This window comes from Anomaloglossus baeobatrachus, chromosome 7 (assembly GCF_048569485.1).
Source record: "Anomaloglossus baeobatrachus isolate aAnoBae1 chromosome 7, aAnoBae1.hap1, whole genome shotgun sequence".
Taxonomy (NCBI): domain Eukaryota; kingdom Metazoa; phylum Chordata; class Amphibia; order Anura; family Aromobatidae; genus Anomaloglossus; species Anomaloglossus baeobatrachus.
Window position 1 is genome coordinate 289,269,770 of NC_134359.1, and position 23,713 is coordinate 289,293,482.

The 23,713-nt window shown below is 49.3% G+C and overlaps 1 protein-coding gene across 1 annotated transcript; it reads right to left on the minus strand.

Annotated features, from left to right (window-relative positions):
* Nucleotides 1-332: 332 nt before the first annotated feature.
* On the minus strand, nucleotides 333-23,585 carry DRC3 (dynein regulatory complex subunit 3). Its single transcript, XM_075319465.1, has 13 exons — nucleotides 23,528-23,585; nucleotides 23,274-23,449; nucleotides 12,681-12,797; nucleotides 12,018-12,184; nucleotides 9,999-10,145; nucleotides 9,204-9,323; nucleotides 8,851-8,963; nucleotides 6,072-6,246; nucleotides 5,703-5,834; nucleotides 5,380-5,451; nucleotides 3,173-3,295; nucleotides 2,966-3,097; nucleotides 333-813 (listed from the first exon to the last, which is right to left on the minus strand). The coding sequence occupies exons 2-13, from the start codon at nucleotides 23,422-23,424 to the stop codon at nucleotides 703-705; spliced, it is 1,560 nt and encodes a 519-aa protein (XP_075175580.1). The 5' UTR covers nucleotides 23,425-23,449; nucleotides 23,528-23,585; the 3' UTR covers nucleotides 333-702.
* Between the last annotated feature and the right edge of the window lie 128 nt (nucleotides 23,586-23,713).

Below are 23,713 nucleotides of genomic sequence, written 5' to 3' on the forward strand. Positions count from 1 at the left end.
GGCCGCCCTTGTCCCCCTGCCGCTCCTCGCTCGCCGCCCTTGTCGCCCTGCCGCTCCTCGCTGGCCGCCCTTGTCGCCCTGCCGCTCCTCGCTGGCCGCCCGTGTCCCCCTGCCGCTCCTCGCTGGCCGCCCGTGTCCCCCTGCCGCTCCTCGCTGGCCGCCCGTGTCCCCCTGCCGCTCCTCGCTGGCCGCCCGTGTCCCCCTGCCGCTCCTCGCTGGCCGCCCGTGTCCCCCTGCCGCTCCTCGCTGGCCGCCCGTGTCCCCCTGCCGCTCCTCGCTGGCCGCCCGTGTCCCCCTACCGCTCGCTGGCCGTGTCCACCTGCTGATCTCTTCTACTCTTTGCCAGTGATAGCCAATCACTGCGGGTGCACAGAAGAGACTGGCAGGGGATACGGCCTACAGAAGTTGGATCAAAGGGTTAATACACTTTATTTTATTTATTTTATAAATATACTTGGACTATATGTAAAGTTTTTAAAGGGGTTTTCTGCTCCTCAGTCAGACCTGGCTTAGGACGGGGTGGCATCCAGCAGGTGGCACTGGAGACTGTTTTCTTCAGCTTAGCGAAGAGGTAACTTGGATACTTGTCTCCTCTTATCACAAACTCCAAGGAGCAAGCTACCGTGTGTGAACTGACCCTTAAAAGACCCCAGAATGATAAGTTGGTGGGAATCGCAGCTCCTCGATCGGCCAATGAGAATGTCACATTTCCTCCATCACGTCCAGGTTGTCCAGCTCGTCCCTCAAGTGATCGATGTATCTGTTGATCTCGGCGACTCGCTTCCGATTCCTCTGCAGTTCTTCCCCATGAACCTGGACAGAAATGAACTTGTATGAATGTGATCCTACAGGTGACCAGTCAGGGAGCGCTCACGTTACCACTTCTTCTAATTGTTGCACATGATAATGATGACGTCTTAATGATGAGCTACATCCAGCCATGATTCTCCAGGTCGATATTATTGCAGTGGATTTGTGTGACGGCTTGTTAGAAAAAAAAACGCTGTTCTGTTGCAATGATTGACAAGAGCATATAAATAGTTAAACTGCAGCAATCAAAGCAAGCGCCGGTCGCTTCCGTTCCAGGATCCGGCTGTGTATCACAGCCGGCATCTGCCGCGTACAAAGCAGATTCAGCTCTAATGTAGTGAATACAGCTGAGCTGCAGTACCACGCACAACCTGCAGATGGGAGTGGCGCTGTGGCCATGTTTTTTACTTTTTAAATCACTTTGATGTTTTTAACGCCATGGTTATTTTCCCTTTTTGTCGTTTGCATTTTTTCCTCCCCTCCTTTCAAGAACCATAACATTATTAGTATTTTTTTTTTTTATTTTTCCATCCGCATAGCTATATCAGGGCTTGTTTTTTTTTGCCGGACAAGTTGTACTTTTCAATAACACATAGTGTACTGTAAAAAGGGTAAAAAACCCCAATTCAAGTGAGATGAAATAGCAAAAAAAAAATTAAAATTAAAAGTATAAATTAACGATAGTTTTTTTTGTTTTTTTTTATTTATCAAGTTCACTATACAGTAAGACTGACTAAGCAATATTATTCTCCAGGTCAGTACGAGTTTGTAGATACCAAATATGTATAGTTGATTATTTTTTTTTTTTTTTAATTTCTATTTAATTAGTGAAAAAATAAATAGGAAATATAATGGAAAAAAATAATTTTGCTTTTGTCGCCATATTCCAAGACCCGTTACGTTTTAATTTTTTGGGGTCTGGGGGTGAGTGATGGATTATTTTGTGCGTTATTAGCTGGCATTTTTATTAATCACCTTTTGGGTTAGATATGATGAGTTGATCACCTCTTATTGTAATCTTGAAACTGCAAAAAAAAACCCCACAATTCTGGCTTTTTTATTTTATTATATATTTTATTAATACTTTATTTTATTTATAATATATAATTTTTTATTTTATTTTTAAATGGATAAAGAGGTGATTTTAACTTTTTTTCCATATTTTTTATTAATTATTATTATTATATTGTTGTTTTTTGGTTTTTTTTTACTGCATTTAATAGGTTCCTTAGGGGACTTGCAGCTGCCATCATCTGATTGCTTGTGCTATACATAGCAGTGCATAAGCACTGCTATGTATAACAAAAATCACGATCTCCTATGAACTCAGGGTGTTCACGGGAGGATCATAATGTAGGGCACTTGGGGTCCTCAAAAAAAACAAAAAAGTGAGCCAGAGTATGAGTTGGTATACATGTAATTTGTAAGTCCATGTTCACACTGGCCATAAGACATAAAAAACAAACGAAGAAAATGAACATACACCCTGCTGTAACTAAAATAAAAGCATTATGCATATAAATAAGCATAGGGTACTTAGTAAACACTTTACCGATCAAATTAATTTATTATATATATTATATTATATTATATAATATATATAATTATATATATATATTATATATATTATATATATATATATATATATATATATATATATATATATATATATATATATATATATATATATATATATATAATTTTTTTTTCTTTAATGGGATAACAGGAGGGTGATTTGAACTTTTTGTTTCAGATTTATTTATTTTTTTTACTGTATTTAATAGTTTCTTTAGGGGACTTGAAGCTGCCATCATCTGATCACTTGTGCTATACACAGCAGTGCATAAGCACTGCAATGTATAGCAAAAATCACGATCTCCTATGACCACAGGGTGTTCACAGGATCATAAAGACAGGTACTTGGGGTCATCAGCGGACCCCCGGCTATCATGACAACCCATCCTTCACGTCACGGGGGCGCCGATGGAAGCGAGAATGATGCACCCCACCTTACCCGCTGGAGCCTGTTAAACGCCTCTGTCAGAGATTGACAGGTTAACGGCCGCAGACAGGGCTCCACTGTTAGAGGCAGATGATGGCTGACTGGACCGGCCGTCGTGTGCAGGGAATGATGCGGGCTCAGCTTGTGGCTCACCTTTTGTATGAGGTTTGTAGCCCAGTTGTTGATTTTGGTGACCAGCTCATCCTCCCGGTTGTCGATTTTCAGCATGTGAATGTCGTGGGAGGCGCTGACCGCATTAATGATGGTGTCTTTGTCTACAAATAACTGTCAGAAGAGTAGAAAGTGAGTGTGTCCGCCATGCTTTACACTGCAGCTCTATTGAGATAAGCATTCTCTTACCGCTCGCAGTTCATCGGTCATGTCCTCATCCATCTCCCCCTTCAGGACTCTCTCCAGCATGGTAACGCACAGCTCCAGGAGCTTCTCATGGTGCTGGTTCTCCAGGTCTCGGATCTGGGCCATTGTATGAGGCGGAGTTAAGGCGGCGTCCATCACTATACCAAAGCAGGGGTCTTTTATGTATTTCTCCCTAGCTTCTGTAACATATCTTATCTTCCTTTGCTCAGCAACTGAAGGTTATCTATTGTTCCCTGTTATCAGCCATTGTATTATCACTTATCTCCAGTGTGGATGACCTCCAGAAAGATTGCAGAGGTTGTGTGAGATTAGGAAGGTCAGTATGGCTGCCCCCATTGTCCACAGCCCCTGCATACCTTGTATATCAGTGTATCATGGTGTTCATAGTCTTCATAGTTTACTGATGGAGTACAGCAATATGTCCTGGTCATGAAAGTGCATTTCCAGGTTAATAAGTGATGGGTTACTTAAAGGGTTGTTTTTATTTCGGAAAAACCCTCATACCGTCTGCAGCTTTTAAAAAAAAATATCAATCAATCTGTGCCTTTCTCACCCTCCCCAGGTTCGAACCAGATTCTTCCCTGCTGGTTTGTCTCTCTACAGGAAGTGGGGGCGGGTCTTGGTCACGTAAAAGGAAGTGGGAGGTACTATTGATACAGAAAATGGGGGTGGGTCATTATCAGTTAACAGGAAGTGGGCGGTTCTATTTTTATACCGGAAGTGGGGTGAGTCTTTTGTCTTTCTACAGGAAGTGGGGGCGGATCTTTGTCCTTCAATAAGAAGTGGGCGGTTCTATTGATATAGGAAGTGGAGGCGGGTCTTGTCGCTCTACAGGAAGTGAGGGTGGATCTTTGTCACTCCACAGGAAGTGGGTGGTTCTATTGATACAGGAAGTGGGAGCGGGTTTTGACGCTCTACAGGAAGTGAGGGCGGATCTTTTCACTCCACAGGAAGTAGGCGGTTCTATTGATACAGGAAGTGGGGGTGGGTCCTTTGTCATTTAAAAGGAAGTGGGCCTTTCTATTTTTATACAGGAAGTGGGGTTGGTCTTTTGTCTCTACAGGAAGTGGGAGAGGGCCCTTTGTCATTTAACAGGAAGTGGGCCGTTCTATTCTTATACTGGAAGTGGGGGGTTGGCCTTTTTTCTTTCTACAGGAAGTAGTCGGTTCTATTCTTATACGGGAAGTAGGGGTGGGTCCTTTGTCACTTCACAGGAAGTGAGCGGTTCTATTTTTATACAGGAAGTAAGGGTTTGTCTTTTGTCTCTCTACAGGAAGTGGGGGTGGGTCTTTGTCTCTACAGGAAGTGAGTGCAGGCCTGAGCTCCTGTTTGTCAAACCACGTAGAGGCATAACCGAGAAGCGACTTTCATCTCGGCAAGCCATTGGACAATCATCACAGTAATGGACACTAGGAAGTAAAAGAGAGAAAGTTTCAGCACCTATAGTGCTGGCAGAATAAAGCTAAATAGGCACCACCCACAAAAAACGTGGGCGTCAACTTACAGATCATGAGAGTTAGGATTGTTCCTGAACATGTTAGACTGGTCCGTTCACTGAAAGCCATTTTACTTTGTGAGCGATGAATGCAGCAAGACCGTGCTTGCAGACAGGTGTTACGTGAAAGGTCAGGTGTGTTTCTGCAGCAGTGATGTCATGTCAACAGCACTTGATGCTGATGTGCTGTGAACTTGAGCTCACTCGAGTTGGCTGCTACGCTCTCGATGTGACATCAGTGGTGGGAGCAGGCACACAGGACCTGGGGAGGGTGAGTAAAGCTTCAGTGAGTTCAGTGGCTTGTGCAGTCAACTCAAGCTGAGCTCACTGCCTGGTGCGCTCTCAATGTGACATCAGTGCTGGGAGCAGCATTGCAGGACCTGGGGAGGGTGAGTGAAGCACAGATTATTTATTATTTTTTTTTGGTGGGGGGGGAGTGAAATCTTTTTTTAATGCTGATCCTGAGTACATAGGGGCTACAGCACTTGTAGCCCATTGAGCTGTGCAGGGGGCCGCATCTTCACAGCCTGTCCTGTACACGTTAAAGAAACCTCAATTAGGTAGCATCGTCTAAAACCGTATGAGGATGGGATCCCAATGCACGACTGCAAGCAGAGATCTTAAAAATCGTGACCCAATGATACAACTAGTGTACTATGAAATAATAATGATCTCCCTTTACTGGGAAAGGATATAGGCTCTGCACGGTTTCCAGGAACGTGGACACCAGATCTCCGATATTTCTCTCATACTCCTTTGTGATTTCCTGCAGGAAGGAAAATGGTACAAACTGAGAAATCTTTTTTTTTTTCCCTCTATTGTTCCTCCTGGAAATGAATGCTCCATGGTTGTGCTTCAAGACACTGACAACATTGATTATACAGTTGCAGCCAGTGGGGGGAAACCATCTTGACAAGATGGAATGGTCACATCCAGTTGTCAGATTTCCCGGAGGAACAACAGAGGAACCGAAATATTCATATTGAAGCGTATACATAAGCGGACACATGTTTTTACCTCCAGCTGATCCACCAGTTGTATCTCCAGATGTAACAGTGCGTCCATCAGCTGAGCCACGTCCTGGCTGTACTGCAAGGATTTAGCATCGAGGATCTGCTGGTCGGAGATCTGGGAGAGCTCGTATAGCAGCTGTAGAGAGAAGACGGATCGAGATCCAAAGGAGACAGATCTGAGACTTTATAACGAAGAAAAAACTACATGCAACTGTAGCAAACCCTCAGCTGTGGCAAGGTTTAGGTTGCAGGATCTGCATTCAAACAAGTCTCCATTCACTGACAGCAAGCAGAGATCATGAAAAGACCGAGAAATTGCAGTATATAGGAAACGTTTCATTACGAGCCCTATGGTTGGCGGCGTCTTCCTCACCTCGTTGTTCTTGGACTCTAATTCTCGGATCTTCTTGGCTCCGGCCTCCTGGTTTTCCGTCACGGCGTCTTGCAGACATTCATTGAATACGGCCATCTCGGCCGCCCTCTTCTCGTGGTGCTGGAGGCCGTACTCGAAGATATTCTGGCAGATCTCGCTGCACTTTGTCCTATAGGTGAGGGGCAGGTTAAGGAATCGCAGCAGCAGGATGGATCGTAGTTATACCACGGGGTCATTGGCGATAAGTCAGGAGCGCAAGACTTCTGGGGATCAAGATAAGAAATACTGCACCGCCATATAGTGCCAGAATAACATGCAGTGCTGCAATGGGCACAGGAAGGGCACAAAACAGGCTCTGATATGATAACTGATCGATAAACCATCCACAAATCACTATAGAGAAATGATCTATCCCCTAAAAAATCCCTGCAAAGTAGCGGCTCCAGATGTCCCCACTCTGCGGCAGGGTGTTGTATCTCTACAGGAAGTTGGGGGCGTGGCTGTCTACAGGAAGTTGGGGGCGTGGCTGTCTACAGGAAGTTGGGGGCGTGGCTGTCTACAGGAAGTTGGGGGTGGGGCTGTCTACAGTAAGTTGGGGGCGGGGCTGTCTACAGGAAGTTGGGGGCGGGGCTGTCTACAGGAAGTTGGGGAGGCAGGGCTTTGTCTCTACAGGAAGTAGGTCTTTGTCACTCTACAGAAAATGGAAGTGGGACTTTCTACAAAAAGAGGGAGTGGGTTATTGTTTCTCAGCAGAAAGTTGGGAGGGTCTATTTTAAAACAGGAAGTGGGGTGGGGCTTTGTTTACAAGAAGTGGGGGCAGGGCTTTTAAACTATAGGAAGTGGATGTAGGTCTATTCTACAGGACATGGGAGTGGGTCTAGTTTTTTATAGGAAGTGGGGGCGGGTCTTTGTCCCTACAGAATGTGGGGGGTCTTTGTCTCTCTATAGAAAGTGGGGACCGGTCTTTGTCTCTACAGGAAGTGAAGGTGGGTCTTTGTCTCTACAGGAAGTGGCAGGTCTTTGTCTCTCTATAGGAAGTGGGGGCGGGTCTTTGTCTGTCAACAGGAAGTGAGGACAGGGCTTTGTCTCTCTACAGGAAGTAGGTTTGGGCTTTATCAGGGGTCTTTGTCTCTCTATTGGAAGTAGGGCTGTCTCTGTACAGGAAGTGTGGGTGGGCATTTGTCTCTCAATAGGAATTGACTGTGGATCTATTTTTCCACAGGAAGTCTGGGTGGGTCTTTGTCTCTATACAGGAACTGGGGGCAGGTCTATTTTTCTACAGGAAATGGGGGCGAGTCTTAATCTATCTCTACAGGAAGTGGGTCTGTTTCTGCAGGAAGTGGAGCTGGGCCTTTGTCAACAGGACGTGGGGCGAGTCTATTTTTCTACAGGAGGTGGGACCTGGTCTTTCTGTCTACAAGACAAGGGGTCGGGCCTTTGTTTCTCAACAAGAAGTGGGGACGGGTCTATTTTTCTATAGGAAGTGGGGGCGGCTCTATTTTTCTATAGGAAGTGGGGACGGGTCTATTTTTCTATAGGAAGTGGGGACGGGTCTATTTTTCTATAGGAAATGGGGGTGGGTCTATTTTTCTACAGGAAAAGGGGACAGGTCTATTTTTGTGCAGGAAGTGGGGACGGGTCTATTTTTCTACAGGAAATGTAGGCGGGTCTACTTTCTACAGGAAATGGGGTTGGTCTATTTTTCTACAGGAAGTGGGGGTGGGTCTATTTTTCTACAGGAAGTGGGGGTGGGTCTATTTTTCTACAGGAAGTTGGAGCGGGTCTATTTTTCTATAACAGGAAGTGGGGGCGGGTCTATTTTTAAACAGGAAGTGGAAGCGGGTCTATTTTTCTACAGGAAGTGGGGACGGGTCTATTTTTCTACAGGAAGTGGGAGCGTGTCTATTTTTCTATAGGAAGTGGGGGGTGGGTCTATTTTTCTACAGGAAGTGGGAGCGGGTCTATTTTTCTATAACAGGAAGTGGGGGCGGGTCTATTTTTCAACAGGAAGTGGAGGCGGGTCTATTTTTCTACAGGAAGTGGGGATGGGTCTATTTTTCTACAGGAAGTGGGGGCGGGTCTATTTTTCTACAGGAAGTGGGGGGTGTCTATTTTTCTACAGGAAGTGGGAGCGTGTCTATTTTTCTATAGGAAGTGGGGGGAGGGTCTATTTTTCTATAGGAAGTGGGGGGTGTCTATTTTTCTACAAGAAGTGGGGACGGGTCTATTTTTCTACAGGAAGTGGGGACGGGTCTATTTTTCTACAGGAAGTGGGGGCGGGTCTATTTTTCTACAGGAAGTGGGGACGGGTCTATTTTTCTACAGGAAGTGGGGACGGGTCTATTTTTCTACAGGAAGTGGGGTTGGTCTATTTTTCTACAGGAAGTGGGGAAGGGCCTTTGTCTCCCTGATCTGTTTGTTAAACAACAAACAGGCATAACAGTGAAGCGGCTTTCATCTCAGCAAGCCACTGGACAATATTCAGAGTAATGAATACTGGGAAGTGAAGTTTCAGCACCTATAGTGCTGGCAGAATGCAGATAAATAGGCACCACCCACTAAAAAAAATATTGGGTGGCAAATTTCAGATCATGAGAGTTAGGACTATCCCTGAGCCTGTTAGACTGGTCCGTGCACCAAGACCAGTTTTACCTTGTGAGCCGTGAAGGCAGCAAGACCATGCTTTGATGAAAAAAGAGAAATGTGTTTTAAATAATGCTCCCTGGAGATCACATAATACCGCCATATTTACTATACATGGTGCATAATAAAAGGATATGATTCCACCAGTTCAGATATAGCGGGAAGAGCCGACAGGCGGGATCCTTCCACGTCCTCTGCGTACATCCCCTCAAACAGGAAGGGGCCATTCAGATACTCCACATAGGCAGCCTTAACAGAAAGGTATCAGTCAGGGGATCTTGCACCTGTTCACACTTGTTTCTTAATGTTAGGTCAGTTTTTATTTCTTTGTAAGTTAAGAAAAAAAGAATTAATCAAGATTCTATAGTAAGATTGTGATGTGACTAAGAATCTGCAAGGGATGAGGGGCAAGAGTGCGGAGGGGGCTGGCCGGGGTGGCACCAAGCCCTGACCACAATTAGTGACACTGGTCTGTGATTTGGGGGCTACCTGGTGGGCCTCCAGCTCTCGCTGATCCTTGTCCTCTTTCTCCTGCTTCACCCGCTCCAGGGTCTCATTCTGATTCAGCTCCTCGATAGAATACTGGTACTTCACGTTAGCAATGTCCCTCTATGGTACAAAAATGAGGCCTTAAAGGGATTGTCCATATTGGTGGCCTATCCTTTGTCTTTGCCTTTTTATCTACGTGTGGAGCACACGGGCACACGTATGCTCCACACGAACACACGGTCCATGGCAAAACACGCACGTTGATTGATTTGAATGGGTCTACGTGTGCCTGTGTCTCTGGTGAGGAAACGGGCCAAACACATACCGGAGACACGGATATGTGACGGAGGCCTTAAGGATAGGCCATCAATATAAAAATAATGGACAACCCCTTTAAATTAAAGGGGCGGTACCACTGCCACATTTCTATTTGATTATGTAGAATTCTGATTTGATTACAAAGTTAATCACCTTTTATCTTAATGATGGCGCCCCCTTGTGTTCCTAGATGCATGCAAGAAAAAAACGTGGTCACACCGCAATCTCCTTCTATTCCTTAAAGTGGGAAGTAATGAGTTGAGCATAGGGGTGCGCCCCTCCCACCCCACTTTTACTATGGCGCATGCGCTGGACGACCGCGTGTAAGTTAGCAATGCAGGATAGAGAGAGTCTAATGATTGACGGCGCACGCTCAGCCACCAAATTCAAGGGTTAGTCCTGCACCGCTCGTTTCTGCATTGAGAGGTGGTGGTGGGGCCACGTCTAACGATACCTGCAGCGACACAATATACATACTATGTTCTCGTCCACGAGGCGGAAGTCCAGGTACACCAGGTCCGGCAGATGGGCCGCCAGGAATAACTTATAATTCTCATCTTCAGAGAGTGGATTTCCCGACAGATTCAGGGTCCTCAGCTGCTGGAATCTGCGGAGGTAGATGAGCTGGAGGCAAGGAGATGACCCGGTATCAGGTAAAGACGTCACATGTGTTCTATTTCCCTCATAACGTCAAGATATGATGGATCATTTATGCATAGAGGGTAAAGGTGGCTGCGCGGGGTAGGAAAAATCTGGCGGATTTCTTCTTAAACAGCACCACCCCTGTCCACAGGTCGTGTGTGGTACTGCAGCTCAGCCGCATACACTTACTATCAGACAAAGCATCGGAGGCACGCTGCTGTTTTGTACGGCTGAATTCAGATGTTATGGACCACAAAGATAAATTAGTGCAACCCATTAGTGGACTTTCTAGAGGGTTCAACTAGTTCCACATGATGGGTGGTAAATAAATGATTCTTGGGGTCTAACTGCTCAGACCCCCAGATATTATGAGGTTCCCTATGTGAATACAGTGATGGTAAACATTGGTGACCAATGCTCCAATCACACAGGACTGCGGGACCCTAATTTTTGGGATCACTAAGGGTCTCAGCCATTGCACATTTATCTATAACTGGCTGTACTGCCCGGCTTCGCCCGGGTTAATAACTGTTGTTAACAAAATAGAATGTATTAACAATAATGTATTCTGCACACAAACACCACAAAACAAATAGATAGAAATGTAATAATAATGTCTGTCTCCCCCTCTGTATATATCTCTCTGTCTCTCTCTCTTTGTCTGTCTCTTTCTCCGTCTGTCTCAATCTCTTTCCCTGTCTGTCGCTTTCCCTCTCGTTCCCTGTCTGTCTCTTTCCCTCTCTTTACCTCTCTTTCCCTGTCTGTCTCTTTCCCTCTTTTTCCATTCCCTGTCTGTCTCTTTCCCTCTCTTTACCTCTCTTTCCCTGTCTGTCTCTTTCCCTCTTTTTCCATTCCCTGTCTGTCTCTTTCCCTCTCTTTCCCTGTATCTTTCCCTCTGTCTCTTTCCCTGTGTCTGTCTCTTTGTCTGTCTCTTTACCTGTCTTTGTCTGTCTCTTACCCTGTCTGTCTCTTTCCCTCTCTGTCTGTTTCCCTGTCTGTCTCTTTGTCTGTCTCTTAATCTGTCTCTCTCTTTCCCTGTCTGTCTCTTTCCCTGTCAGTCTCTCTTTGTGTGTGTCTGTCTCTTTGTGTCTGTCTCTGTCTCTTTGTGTCTGTCTCTTACCCTGTCTATGTCTGTTTCTTACCCTGTCTGTGTCTGTCTCTTTCCCCGCCTGCATTGTGACATGCCAACATCTATCTATCTGTCACTTTCCCTGTCTGTCTCTTTCCCTCTCTTTCCCTGTCTGTCTCTTTCCCTGTCTGTCTCTGTCTCTTTGTCTGGGTCTGTCTCTTTCCCTCTCTTTCTGTCTGTCTCTTTCCCTGTCAGTCTGTCTCTTTGTCTGTGTCTGTCGCTTTGTGTCTGTCTCTTAACCTGTCTATGTCTGTTTCTTACCCTGTCTGTGTCTGCCTCTTTCCCTGTCTGTGTCTGTCTCTTTCCCTGGCTGCATTGTGACACGCCAACATTCCATATAAGGGCGTGGCTGCGCATTCTTCTGAAGTGCTGGCTGCACTGTGGCTCCCAGCTCCATTCGCTTTAATGGAGGCAGGTTTTTTGGTGAATAACTAAAGCGCGGGGTTAAAATTTCCCCTCAAAACATAGCCTATGACGCTCTTGGGGGTCCAGAAGTGTGAGTGTGCAAAATTTTGTGGCTGTAGCTGTGACTGTGCAGATGCCAATCCCGGACATACACACACACACACACACACACACAACACACACACACATTCAGCTTTATATATTAGATTTAAGACCAGGATTCCGCTGAGCATAGGAGTGGGATCCCCCTTTTACTAAAGCGCATGCGCTGGACGACGAGTACGCATACCCTCCCCCCGAGACCCTATGTCCAGCCTTACGTTTTCCAGCGAGGTCAGGTTGTTGTTCCCGATGGACAGGACCTGCAGATTCCTCAGACGGTCCATGTTCTCCAGGGCTGAGATGCGGTTGTTGTACAGGCTGAGATCCTCCAGTTTGGTGAGAGCGCTGAGGCCTTCGATCACCTCGATGTTGTTGAATGACAAGTCTGTAAGATGTCGCACCATGAATGGTTATCAGCGGGGGCCGCCGAGACCTAACAATTCTAATAACGTCATATCCTAGGAACCAACTCTGAACTATTGGAAGTCTGGACACACACAGCTAAAGTAGGTGGCACAGGGTTTGCGTTATTGGATGTGACAGACCGGCGGATGCCAGGTAGTGAGATCATGTGGATCGAAAATCCAATCATTTTAGACCACATCGTGTGGATGCAGATTTTTTGGGATTTCTCCCATTCGCCTTAGATGTGGCATCACAGAATGAAGGGCATCCAGCGATGGCGCCCCAGGCACTCAGCTGTACAGAGAAGTGCGGTCCACCATATTGGGGGGGAATAGGACCCCCAGCAGATCTCTGTACAGCCAGGTGTCCGGGGTGCAGGAAAAAATGAAAGGAGAATGTAGAGTTGCACCAGAACGGCCCGTCCTTCATTCTCTTTGGGTTTCACTGACATATTGGATGAGACGCCGTGTACTCACCGAGCCAAACTAAATGCACCAATGTGTCCAGTCCCTGGATCTTCTCGATGACGTTGTTGTCCAGCTGCAGTTTGGTCAGATTGTGGAACTGCCACAGATTATCCACCTTCAAGACGTCTGAAAGAATAACAACGAAATTAATCCACCTGTCACATCACAGGGCCTGGACCTTCATCATCAGAACAGTGGGGGTCCGGGCCACACAGGGGGATTAATTCGGCCTCCCATGTCACTTTGTAATAGCCGCTGTCCTGAGTGATACCTATAATGGGACCACCATGATCTATAAAAGGGGGGTCCTGATCTGACATTTCAGTACAGTTTGGTTGGAACCCAATGGAGTGTTGGCCAAACATCATGATAATGGGACTAATCTGATCTAATATCGCCTCGGGCATCTGTGACGTCATTCAATACTTATCACCGTGAAATGGAACATGGCTAAAAACCCTCGTGACCTCTGCACCTCCCAACAATAAGAGATTTATCACCACGCCATGGTTTGATACTATTTTTCAGAGTAAACCACAATAGTATCCTTACCAGGTCAGGCGCCAGTACTCAGAGAACCCAAATTAGTCTCCCGGTACCTACCTGCACCCAGCCTCAGATCCTCACAAGATCTCCTTCTCTACTCCCCTCTTATCTCCTCTTCCCACAATCGTGTACAAGATTTCTCCCGTGCCTCCCCCATACTCTGGAACGCTCTACCTCAGCACATCAGACGCTCGCCTACTGTGGAAAGCTTCAAGATGAACCTGAAGACCCACCTCTTCCGACAAGCCTACAACCTGCCGTAACCCTCAGTCCAGCACACCACTGCACAACCAGCTCTGTCCTCACCTATTGTACCATCACCCATCCCCTGTAGACTGTGAGCCCTCGCGGGCAGGGTCCTCTCTCTTCCTATACCTGTCTGTCTTGTACTGTTAATGATTGTTGTACGTATACCCTTTTTCACATGTAAAGCGCCATGGAATAAATGGCGCTATAATAATAAATAATAAGAATAATTTGGGTCCAAGTCCTCTATGCCCAAGTTACATAGTTACATAGTTACTTAGGTTGAAAAAAGACCTAGGTCCATCTAGTTCAACCTTCCTCCACCAGTTCTACATTTAGTCACTTAGTCATTTATAACAGACAATGTTGTGTGTACTGAGGAAATCATCCAGCCCTTTTTTAAAAGCTGTTATAGTATCTGCCGTTACTACCTCTTGTGGTCGGCATTCCACAGTCTGACCGCTCTAACTGTAAAGAACCCTTTCCTATTTAGGTGTCGGAATCGCTTTTCTTCCACTCGCAGTGAATGCCCCCTGGTCCTTAGTATTGTCTTTGGAAGGAATAAGTCATGTGCCAGTCCTTTATATTGACCACACATGTATTTATACATATAAATGAGATCTCCTCTGAGACGTCTTTTTTCTAAGCTAAACATATCTAACTTTTTCAATCTGCCATCATATGGGAGGCCTTCCATTCCTTGTAATAGTCTAGTTGCCCGCCTTTGAACTGACTCTAACTTCTGAATGTCCTTTTTAAAATGTGGAGCCCAGTTTCAAACTGCAATATCCGCAGCACATGTATGGTGGATGTCTGCACTGTAAGTATTGACTGGGCTTACAGGGACTAAGTCAGCAGAGAATGACTGTCCAAACCAAGCACAGGCTCTCGGTGCACCATGGTGCGGCAAAACATTTATCCATCTGCTTGTGTTTCCTCTATCCCTGCCCCCTCCTTTTCTTTTATTGCTTCATAGAGCAAAAAAAAAGGGTGGAAATAGAGGGAAAAGAAGGGAATTTTGTTTACTTACCGTAAATTCCTTTTCTTCTAGCTCCAATTGGGAGACCCAGACAATTGGGTGTATAGCTTCTGCCTCCGGAGGCCGCACAAAGTATTACACTTAAAAGTGTAAAGCCCCTCCCCTTCTGCCTATACACCCCCCCGTGCATCACGGGCTCCTCAGTTTTGGTGCAAAAGCAGGAAGGAGGAAACTTATAAATTGGTCTAAAGTAAATTCAATCCGAAGGAAGTTCGGAGAACTGAAAACCATTCAACATGAACAACATGTGTACACAAAGAACAACAGCCCGAAGGGAACAGGGGCGGGTGCTGGGTCTCCCAATAGGAGCTAGAAGAAAAGGAATTTACGGTAAGTAAACAAAATTCCCTTCTTCTTTGTCGCTCCATTGGGAGACCCAGACAATTGGGACGTCCAAAAGCAGTCCCTGGGTGGGTAAAAGAATACCTCGTAATAGAGCCGTAAAACGGCCCCTTCCTACAGGTGGGCAACCGCCGCCTGAAGGACTCGCCTACCTAGGCTGGCATCTGCCGAAGCATAGGTATGCACCTGATAGTGCTTCGTGAAAGTGTGCAGGCTCGACCAGGTAGCCGCCTGACACATCTGCTGAGCCGTAGCCTGGTGCCGCAGAGCCCAGGACGCACCCACGGCTCTGGTAGAATGGGCCTTCAGCCCTGAGGGAACCGGAAGCCCAGAAGAACGGTAGGCTTCGAGAATTGGTTCCTTGATCCACCGAGCCAGGGTTGATTTGGAAGCCTGTGACCCTTTACGCTGGCCAGCGACAAGGACAAAAAGTGCATCCGAGCGGCGCAGGGGCGCCGTACGAGAAATGTAGAGTCTGAGTGCTCTCACCAGATCTAACAAGTGCAAATCCTTTTCACATTGGTGAACTGGATGAGGACAAAAAGAAGGTAAGGAGATATCCTGATTGAGATGAAAGGGGGATACCACCTTAGGGAGAAATTCCGGAACCGGACGCAGAACCACCTTGTCCTGGTGAAACACCAGGAAAGGGGCTTTGCATGACAGCGCTGCTAGCTCAGACACTCTCCGAAGTGATGTGACTGCTACTAGGAAGACCACTTTCTGCGAAAGGCGTGAAAGAGAAATATCCTTCATTGGCTCGAAAGGTGGTTTCTGAAGAGTCATCAGCACCCTGTTCAGATCCCAGGATTCTAACGGACGCTTGTAAGGAGGGACGATGTGGCAAACCCCCTGCAGGAACGTGCGTACCTGTGGAAGTCTGGCTAGGCGCTTCTGAAAAAACACAGAGAGCGCTGAGACTTGTCCCTTAAGGGAGCCGAGCGACAAACCCTTTTCCAATCCGGATTGAAGGAAGGAAAGAAAAGTGGGCAAGGCAAATGGCCAGGGAGTAAAACCCTAATCAGAGCACCAGGATAAGAATATCCTCCACGTCCTGTGGTAGATCTTGGCGGACGTTGGTTTCCTAGCCTGTCTCATGGTGGCAATGACCTCTTGAGATAACCCTGAAGACGCTAGGATCCAGGACTCAATGGCCACACAGTCAGGTTGAGGGCCGCAGAATTCAGATGGAAAAACGGCCCTTGAGACAGCAAGTCTGGTCGGTCTGGTAGTGCCCACGGTTGGCCCACCGTGAGATGCCACAGATCCGGGTACCACGACCTCCTCGGCCAGTTTGGAGCGACGAGGATGGCGCGGCGGCAGTCGGACCTGATCTTGCGTAACACTCTGGGCAGCAGTGCCAGAGGAGGAAACACATAAGGCAGTTGAAACTGCGACCAATCCTGAACTAATGCGTCTGCCGCCAGAGCTCTGTGATCTTGAGACCGTGCCATGAATGCGGGGACCTTGTTGTTGTGCCGGGACGCCATTAGGTCGACGTCCGGCATCCCCCAGCGGCAACAGATCTCTTGAAACACGTCCGGGTGAAGGGACCATTCCCCTGCGTCCATGCCCTGGCGACTGAGAAAGTCTGCTTCCCAGTTTTCTACGCCCGGGATGTGAACTGCGGATATGGTGGAGGCTGTGGCTTCCACCCACAGCAGAATCCGCCGGACTTCCTGGAAGGCTTGCCGACTGCGTGTTCCGCCTTGGTGGTTGATGTATGCCACCGCGGTGGAGTTGTCCGACTGAATTCGGATCTGTTTGCCTTCCAGCCATGGCTGGAACGCCTTTAGGGCAAAATACACTGCCCTTATCTCCAGAACATTGATCTGAAGGGAGGACTCTGGCTGAGTCCAGGTACCCTGAGCCCTGTGGTGGAGAAAGACCGCTCCCCACCCTGACAGACTCGCTTCCGTCGTCACCACCGCCCAGGATGGGGGTAGGAAGGATTTCCCCTTCGACAATGAAGTGGGAAGAAGCCACCACCGAAGGGAGGCTTTGGCTGCCTGAGAAAGGGAGACGTTCCTGTCGAGGGACGTCGACTTCCTGTCCCATTTGCGGAGAATGTCCCATTGAAGTGGACGCAGATGAAACTGCGCAAAAGGGACTGCCTCCATTGCTGCCACCATCTTCCCTAGGAAGTGCATGAGGCGCCTCAAGGGGTGTGACTGGCCTTGAAGGAGAGATTGCACCCCTGTCTGTAGTGAACGCTGTTTGTCCAGCGGAAGCTTCACTATCGCTGAGAGAGTATGAAACTCCATGCCGAGATATGTCAGTGATTGGGCCGGTGTCAGATTTGACTTTGGGAAATTGATGATCCACCCGAATCTCTGGAGAGTCTCCAGAGCAATGTTCAGGCTGTGTTGGCATGCCACTCGAGAGGGTGCCTTGACAAGCAGATCGTCTAAGTAAGGGATCACCGAGTGTCCCTGAGAGTGTAGGACTGCCACAACGGATGCCATGACCTTGGTGAAAACCCGTGGGGCTGTCGCCAGGCCGAAAGGCAGTGCCACGAAATGAAGATGTTCGTCCCCTATGGCGAAACGCAGGAAGCGCTGATGCTCTGGTGCAATCGGTACGTGGAGATAAGCATCTTTGATGTCGATTGATGCTAGGAAATCTCCTTGGGACATTGAGGCGATGACGGAGCGGAGCGATTCCATCCGGAACCGCCAGGTTTTCACGTGTTTGTTGAGCAGTTTTAGGTCCAGAACAGGACGGAAAGATCCGTTCTTTTTTGGCACCACAAACAAGTTGGAGTAAAAACCGTGACCCTGTTGCTGAAGAGGAACAGGGATCACCACTCCTTCTGCCTTCAGAGTGCTCACCGCCTGAAGAAGAGCATCGGCTCGCTCGGGGGGCGGAGATGTTCTGAAGAATCGAGTCAGAGGACGAGAGCTGAACTCTATCCTGTAACCGTGAGACAGAATGTCCCTCACCCAACGGTCTTGTACCTGTGGCAGCCAGGCGTCGCAAAAGCGGGAGAGCCTGCCACCGACCGAGGATGCGGTTTGAAGAGGCCGAAAGTCATGAGGAGGCCGCTTTGGGAGCGGTTCCTCCGGCGGTCTTTTTAGGACGTGACTTAGACCGCCATGAATCGGAGTTCCTCTGACCCTTCTGTGGCCTGTTGGACGAGGAGAATTGAGACCTGCCCGCGGGCCGAAAGGACCGAAACCTCGATTGTACCTTCCGTTGTTGAGGTCTGTTTGGTTTGGACTGGGGTAAGGATGAGTCCTTTCCCTTGGATTGTTTAATGATTTCATCCAATCGCTCACCAAACAGGCGGTCGCCAGACAATGGCAAACCGGTTAAAAACTTTTTGGAAGCAGAGTCTGCCTTCCATTCACGTAGCCACATGGCCCTGCGGACTGCCACCAAATTGGCGGATGCTACCGCCGTACGGCTCGCAGAGTCCAGGACAGCATTAATGGCGTAGGACGCAAACGCTGACGCCTGAGAGGTTAAGGACACCACCTGCGGAGCAGAGGCACGTGTTACTGCATTAATCTGCGAGTGACAAGCTGAGATAGCTTGGAGAGCCCATACGGCTGCGAATGCCGGAGCAAAGGACGCGCCGATAGCTTCATAGATGGATTTCATCAGGAGCTCTATCTGCCTGTCAGTGGCATCTTTGAGTGAAGCCCCATCTTCCACTGCAACTATGGATCTAGCCGCCAGTCTGGAGACAGGAGGATCCACCTTGGGACACTGAGCCCAACCCTTGACAACGTCAGGGGGGAAGGGATAACTTGTGTCCTTAAGGCGCTTAGAAAAACGCTTATCTGGACAAGCTCGGTGTTTCTGGACTGCCTCTCTGAAGTCGGAGTGATCCAGAAACGTACTCATTGTACGCTTGGGAAACCTGAAACGGAATTTCTCCTGCTGAGAAGCTGACTCCTCAATTGGAGGAGCTGGGGGAGAAATCTCCAACACCTGATTGATGGACGCTATAAGGTCATTCACTATGGCGTCTCCTTCAGGTGTATCTAGGTTGAGAGCGGCCTCAGGATCAGAATCCTGATCTGCCACCTCCGCTTCATCCTCTAGAGAGTCCTCCTGCTGAGACCCTGAGCAGTGTGATGAAGTCGAGGGAAGCTCCCAGCGAGCCCGCTTAGGCGGTCTGAGACTGCGGTCCGTGTCGGAGACCTCACCTTGGGACCTATGAGTCACCCCAGGAGCACTTTGCTGCTCCAACCGAGGGGGGCCTGGGGTCAATGATTCAACAGTGCCCGGGGCCTGTGTTACCGGTCTGGACTGCAAGGCTTCTAGTATCTTAGCAGACCATTTATCCATAGACTCAGAAAGTTTGTCAGCGAATACTGCAAACTCCGTCCCTGTCACCTGGACAGTGGTAGCAGGTGGTTCCACCTGGGCCACCAGTGGCAGAGGCTCCGGCTGAGTAAGTGCCACAGGGGCCGAGCATTGCACACAATGAGGGTAGGTGGAACCTGCCGGTAGCATAGCCGCACATGAGGTACAGGTTGCAAAGTAAGCCTGTGCTTTGGCACCCTTGCTTTTGCGGACGACATGCTGTTGTCTCCTCTGAGAACAATCCGGGAGGGTATATAGCCAGAAACCAACAGTGCGACCGTACAGAGTAAATGTATAGCATACAAGCATATATATATATATATATATATATACACTTCGGCACCCAGGGGGGCCAGCACCTAGTAACAGGTGCGGCTTACCGACCGCCCAAAGCGGTTGTGTGACCACCAGATTCCCTGCCTGGGCCTCCCAGAGCCGTGTTGTCTCTCCTCTCCAGCTTCAGCAGTGCTGACAGGAATGGCTGCCGGCGTTCTGTGAGGAGGAGGGGGCCGTGGGCGTGCCCTAGAAAGTGCGGGAATCTGGTGCCCCACGGTGCTCAGTGAGGGGGGAGGAGGATACAAAGTATGCTCCAGCCCTCAGCGCTGACGTCCAGTGCAGCGTCCCGCCCTTCCCCTGACTGGCAGGCCCGGGGGCGGGAGTATGCGGTACTAGGCCGCAGAAGCCGGGGACTAAAGTTATAAGCGCGGCCGGCAAACAAGCGCGGTCAGCGCGGTAGTCCCTGCGCACTAACACACCCAGCAGTGCTGCAGCGTGTATAACACAAGCGCTCCATGCGCCGTCCCCAAGGGGACACAGAGTACCTCACAGTAGCAGGGCCTTGTCCCTGACGATACCCGGCTCCTGTCCAGCAGATTCCCCAGGGGCTGCGGAGGGAGCACGGTCCCAGTGCCTGGAGACCGATTAGGATCCCACTTCACCCAGAGCCCTTAAGGGATGGGGAAGGAAAACAGCATGTGGCTCCTGCCTATGTACCCGCAATGGGTACCTCAACCTTAACAGCACCGCCGACCAGAGTGGGGTGAGAAGGGAGCATGCCGGGGGCCCTGTTATGGGCCCTCTTTTCTTCCATCCGATATAGTCAGCAGCTGCTGCTGACTAAATTGTGGAGCTTGCGTGCATGTGTGCCTCCTTCGCACAAAGCATAAAAACTGAGGAGCCCGTGATGCACGGGGGGGTGTATAGGCAGAAGGGGAGGGGCTTTACACTTTTAAGTGTAATACTTTGTGTGGCCTCCGGAGGCAGAAGCTATACACCCAATTGTCTGGGTCTCCCAATGGAGCGACAAAGAAATAAGTAGGGGGGACGGAGCCCTTTAATGTTTGCCCGCACCATGATGCACCGAGCGCCTTTAATAGCTGAGCCAACTCCATACTTCGTGGATGACGGCTGTGCAACAGTAACTACTGCGATCAGACCTAAACGTGCTGCTGAATATTCACCCCTTCCCACCCCTCTGTGCCGGGATCAATGATTGGGTCGCCTGTTTATGCCAAATGAATATTCACCCTTTCCCCTGCCCAGTCAGACTACTGTATTACTAGACCAAGGATCACTGGCTCTCCTGACCCGAGCGTGTAGTTGTGTGCAGCTGTCACTCTCAGGTCAGGAGAGCCACTGCTCCTCTGGAGAGTAATTCAGCAGTCTGACTGCACCCAATCACTCATGCCAGCACAGAGCGGTGGGCTGGTGAAAGGGTGAATATTCATTTACTGTTAATGGGAAACCTAATCAATGATGATGGCACAGAGGCGTGGGCGGGAGAAAGGGGTGAATATTCATTTGGCATTAACGGGCGACCCAATCACTGACGCAAGCATAGAGGGGTGAGGGAATATTCATTTGGCATTAAAGGCCGATCCAATCACTGTCGCCGACGGAGGAAGGGGTGAATATTAATTTGGCATTAATGGGTGACCCAATCACAGACGCTGGCACAGAGGGGTGGCCAAGGTAACGGGTGAATATTCATTTGGCATTAAAGGGTGACCCAATCACCGACACCAATAAAAAATATAAGACATCGCCTGCCCCCACTCACACCTCTGTGCCTGCATCAATCAATGGGTCGCCTGTTTATGCCAAATGAATATTCACCCCTTTCCCCACCCACCTCTCTGTGCCGCCATCAGTGATTGGGTCACCCATTAATGACAATTCAATATTCACCCTTTCTCTGCCCACCCCTCTGTGCCGCCATCAGTGATTGGGTGCAGTCAGACTGCTGTATTACTCACCCGAGGATCGGTGGCTCTTCTGACCCAAATGTGTATTTCCGTGCAGCTGTCACTCTCAGGTCAGGAGAGCCACTGCTTCTTGAGCGAGTAATACAGCAGTCTGACTGCACCCAATCACTGACGCTGGTACAGAGGGGTGGGCAGGGGAAGGGGTGAATATTGATTTGTCATTAGCAGGCGACCCAATCACTGTTGCCTGCACAGAGGGGTGGGCAGGGGAAGGGGTGAATATTGAATTGTCATTAATGGGTAACCCAATCACTGACGCTGGCACAGAGGGGTGGGTGGGGGAAGGGGAGAATATTTATTTTGGCATTAATGGGAAACCAAATCACTGACACCAAGAAAAAATCTAAGACGTCTCCTGAAACTAAGCCCTAGCAATTCCTTTGGAGCCAAACATAATATAAGACACAGTATAAATATTAAAAAAATTTGTAAAAATCCGTATCACTCCTCGCTCCCTTCAAATAAAAGCTAAAAAAAACTCCCCCATATTTTGTTTGGTGATTTGTGAACTTGTCTGAGCTAAAAAAATATAATATTTAGCCCATACAATGAGCGCAGAAAGTAAAAATATCACGATCGCTGTTTTATCGTTAATACTCCTTCTTAAGCAAGGGAATAAAAGGAGATGAAAAACTCGTGTGGACCCCAAAGTGGGGATGATGAAACTGCAGCTTGTACCGTAAAAAGCAAGCGTCGATAGATCTGTACGGACGGGACAAAGAAACCTTATATCTCCTGGAAGGAGGAAAAATGGAAGTGAGGAGGAGCCGGCGGGGATCTGGCCCATAGAGCAGCGAGGACATGGCAGCGGGGATCTGGCCCCTAGGGCGGCATGGACACAGCGGCGGGGATCTGGCCCATAGAGCAGCGAGGACATGGCAGCGGGGATCTGGCCCCTAGGGCGGCATGGACACAGCGGTGGAGATCTTCCTCTAAGGCGGTGTAGATGCGGTGGCGGGGATGCGGCGGCGTGAATTCTGGTCCCTAGGGCGGCGTGTACGCGGCGGCGGGGATCTGGCCCCTAGGGTGGCGTGAACGCGGCGGCGGGGATCTGACACCCAGGTCGGCATGGATGCGGCAGCGGGGATTCTGGCCCCAAGGGCGGCATGGATTCTGGCTTCTAGGGCGGTTTGGATGCGGTGGCGGGAATCTGGCCCCTGGGGCGGCGTAGACGCATTAGCGGGGATGTGGACCATAGGGCGGCATGGACACGGAGGCGGGGATGTGGCCCCTAAGGTGGTGTGGATGCGACGACAAGATGTGCCCCCCTAGGGTGGTGTGGACGCGGCGGTGGGGATCTGGCCCCTAGGGTGGCGTGGATACGGTGGCAGGGATGTGGCCCATAGGGCGGCGTGGACATGGCGACGGGATGTGGCCCCCTAGGGCGGCATGGACGCAGCAGCGGGGATCTGGCCCCTAGGGTGGTGTGGACGCGGCGAGGGGATGTGGCCCCTAGGACGGAGTGGATGTGCCGATGGAATGTGGCCCCTAGGGTGGCATGGACGCGGTGGGGATGTGGCCCCTAGAGCGGCGTGGATGTGCCGATGGAATGTGGCTCCTAGGGTGGCGTGGACACGGTGGCAGGGATGTGGCCCATAGGGCGGCGTGGACATGGCGACGAGATGTGGCCCCCTAGGGCGGCATCGACGCAGCAGAAGGGATCTGGCCCCTAGGGTGGTGTGGACGCGGCAACGGGATGTGGCCCCTAGGGTGGCATGGACGTGGCGATGGAATGTGGCCCCTAGGGCGGCATGGACGTGGCGATGGAATGTGGCCCCTAGGGCGGCATGGACGCAGCGGCGGGAATATGACCACCAGGGCGGCGTGGATGCAGTGGCGGACATTTCTCACTTCTGAAGTCCAGGCGCAGGCCGGCCACGTCCATGAAGCTGATGCCCTCCGTCTTGGCGATGCGGCCGGCCTCCCCCCGCGGTCCTTGCTCCTCCACGGCGTTTCTCAGCATCTCGTCGTCTATCACGTTCGGCTCCGCGGTGTCGTACATGGCGCTCGGATTCCCCTTATTTCCCCTAAAAATGAAAAAAAAAATGTCACCACCTTCATCAAGTAAATACATTGGAAAAAAAAAACCCTTCCATTTTTTTTACCTTTCAGATGATCTGCAAAAGCTGCAAAGCGTCTGCTTGGTAACTAAGGGAAACGGCCACGTGATAACCATCGACCAATGAATATGCATCCGATGTAATGAACAAGGAACAAATAAAGTTTTAGCATTCAATTCGTGTTAGCCAATAGTTATGGTTAGTCAAATGACGTCAAGGGAGGGCGGGCAG

What these genes read in the sequence shown, in the direction of transcription:
- DRC3 (XM_075319465.1), bottom strand. Translation starts at nt 23,424, where the DNA reads ATGTACGACACCGCGGAGCCGAACGTGATAGACGACGAGATGCTGAGA. An exon ending in CCTGCGCCTGGACTTCAGAA is followed by an intron (nt 12,798 to 23,273) that starts GTGAGAAATGTC and finishes TTATTCTTTCAG; the next exon opens with ACGTCTTGAAGGTGGATAAT. An exon ending in GAGAGCTGGAGGCCCACCAG is followed by an intron (nt 8,964 to 9,203) that starts GTAGCCCCCAAA and finishes CTTTCTGTTAAG; the next exon opens with GCTGCCTATGTGGAGTATCT.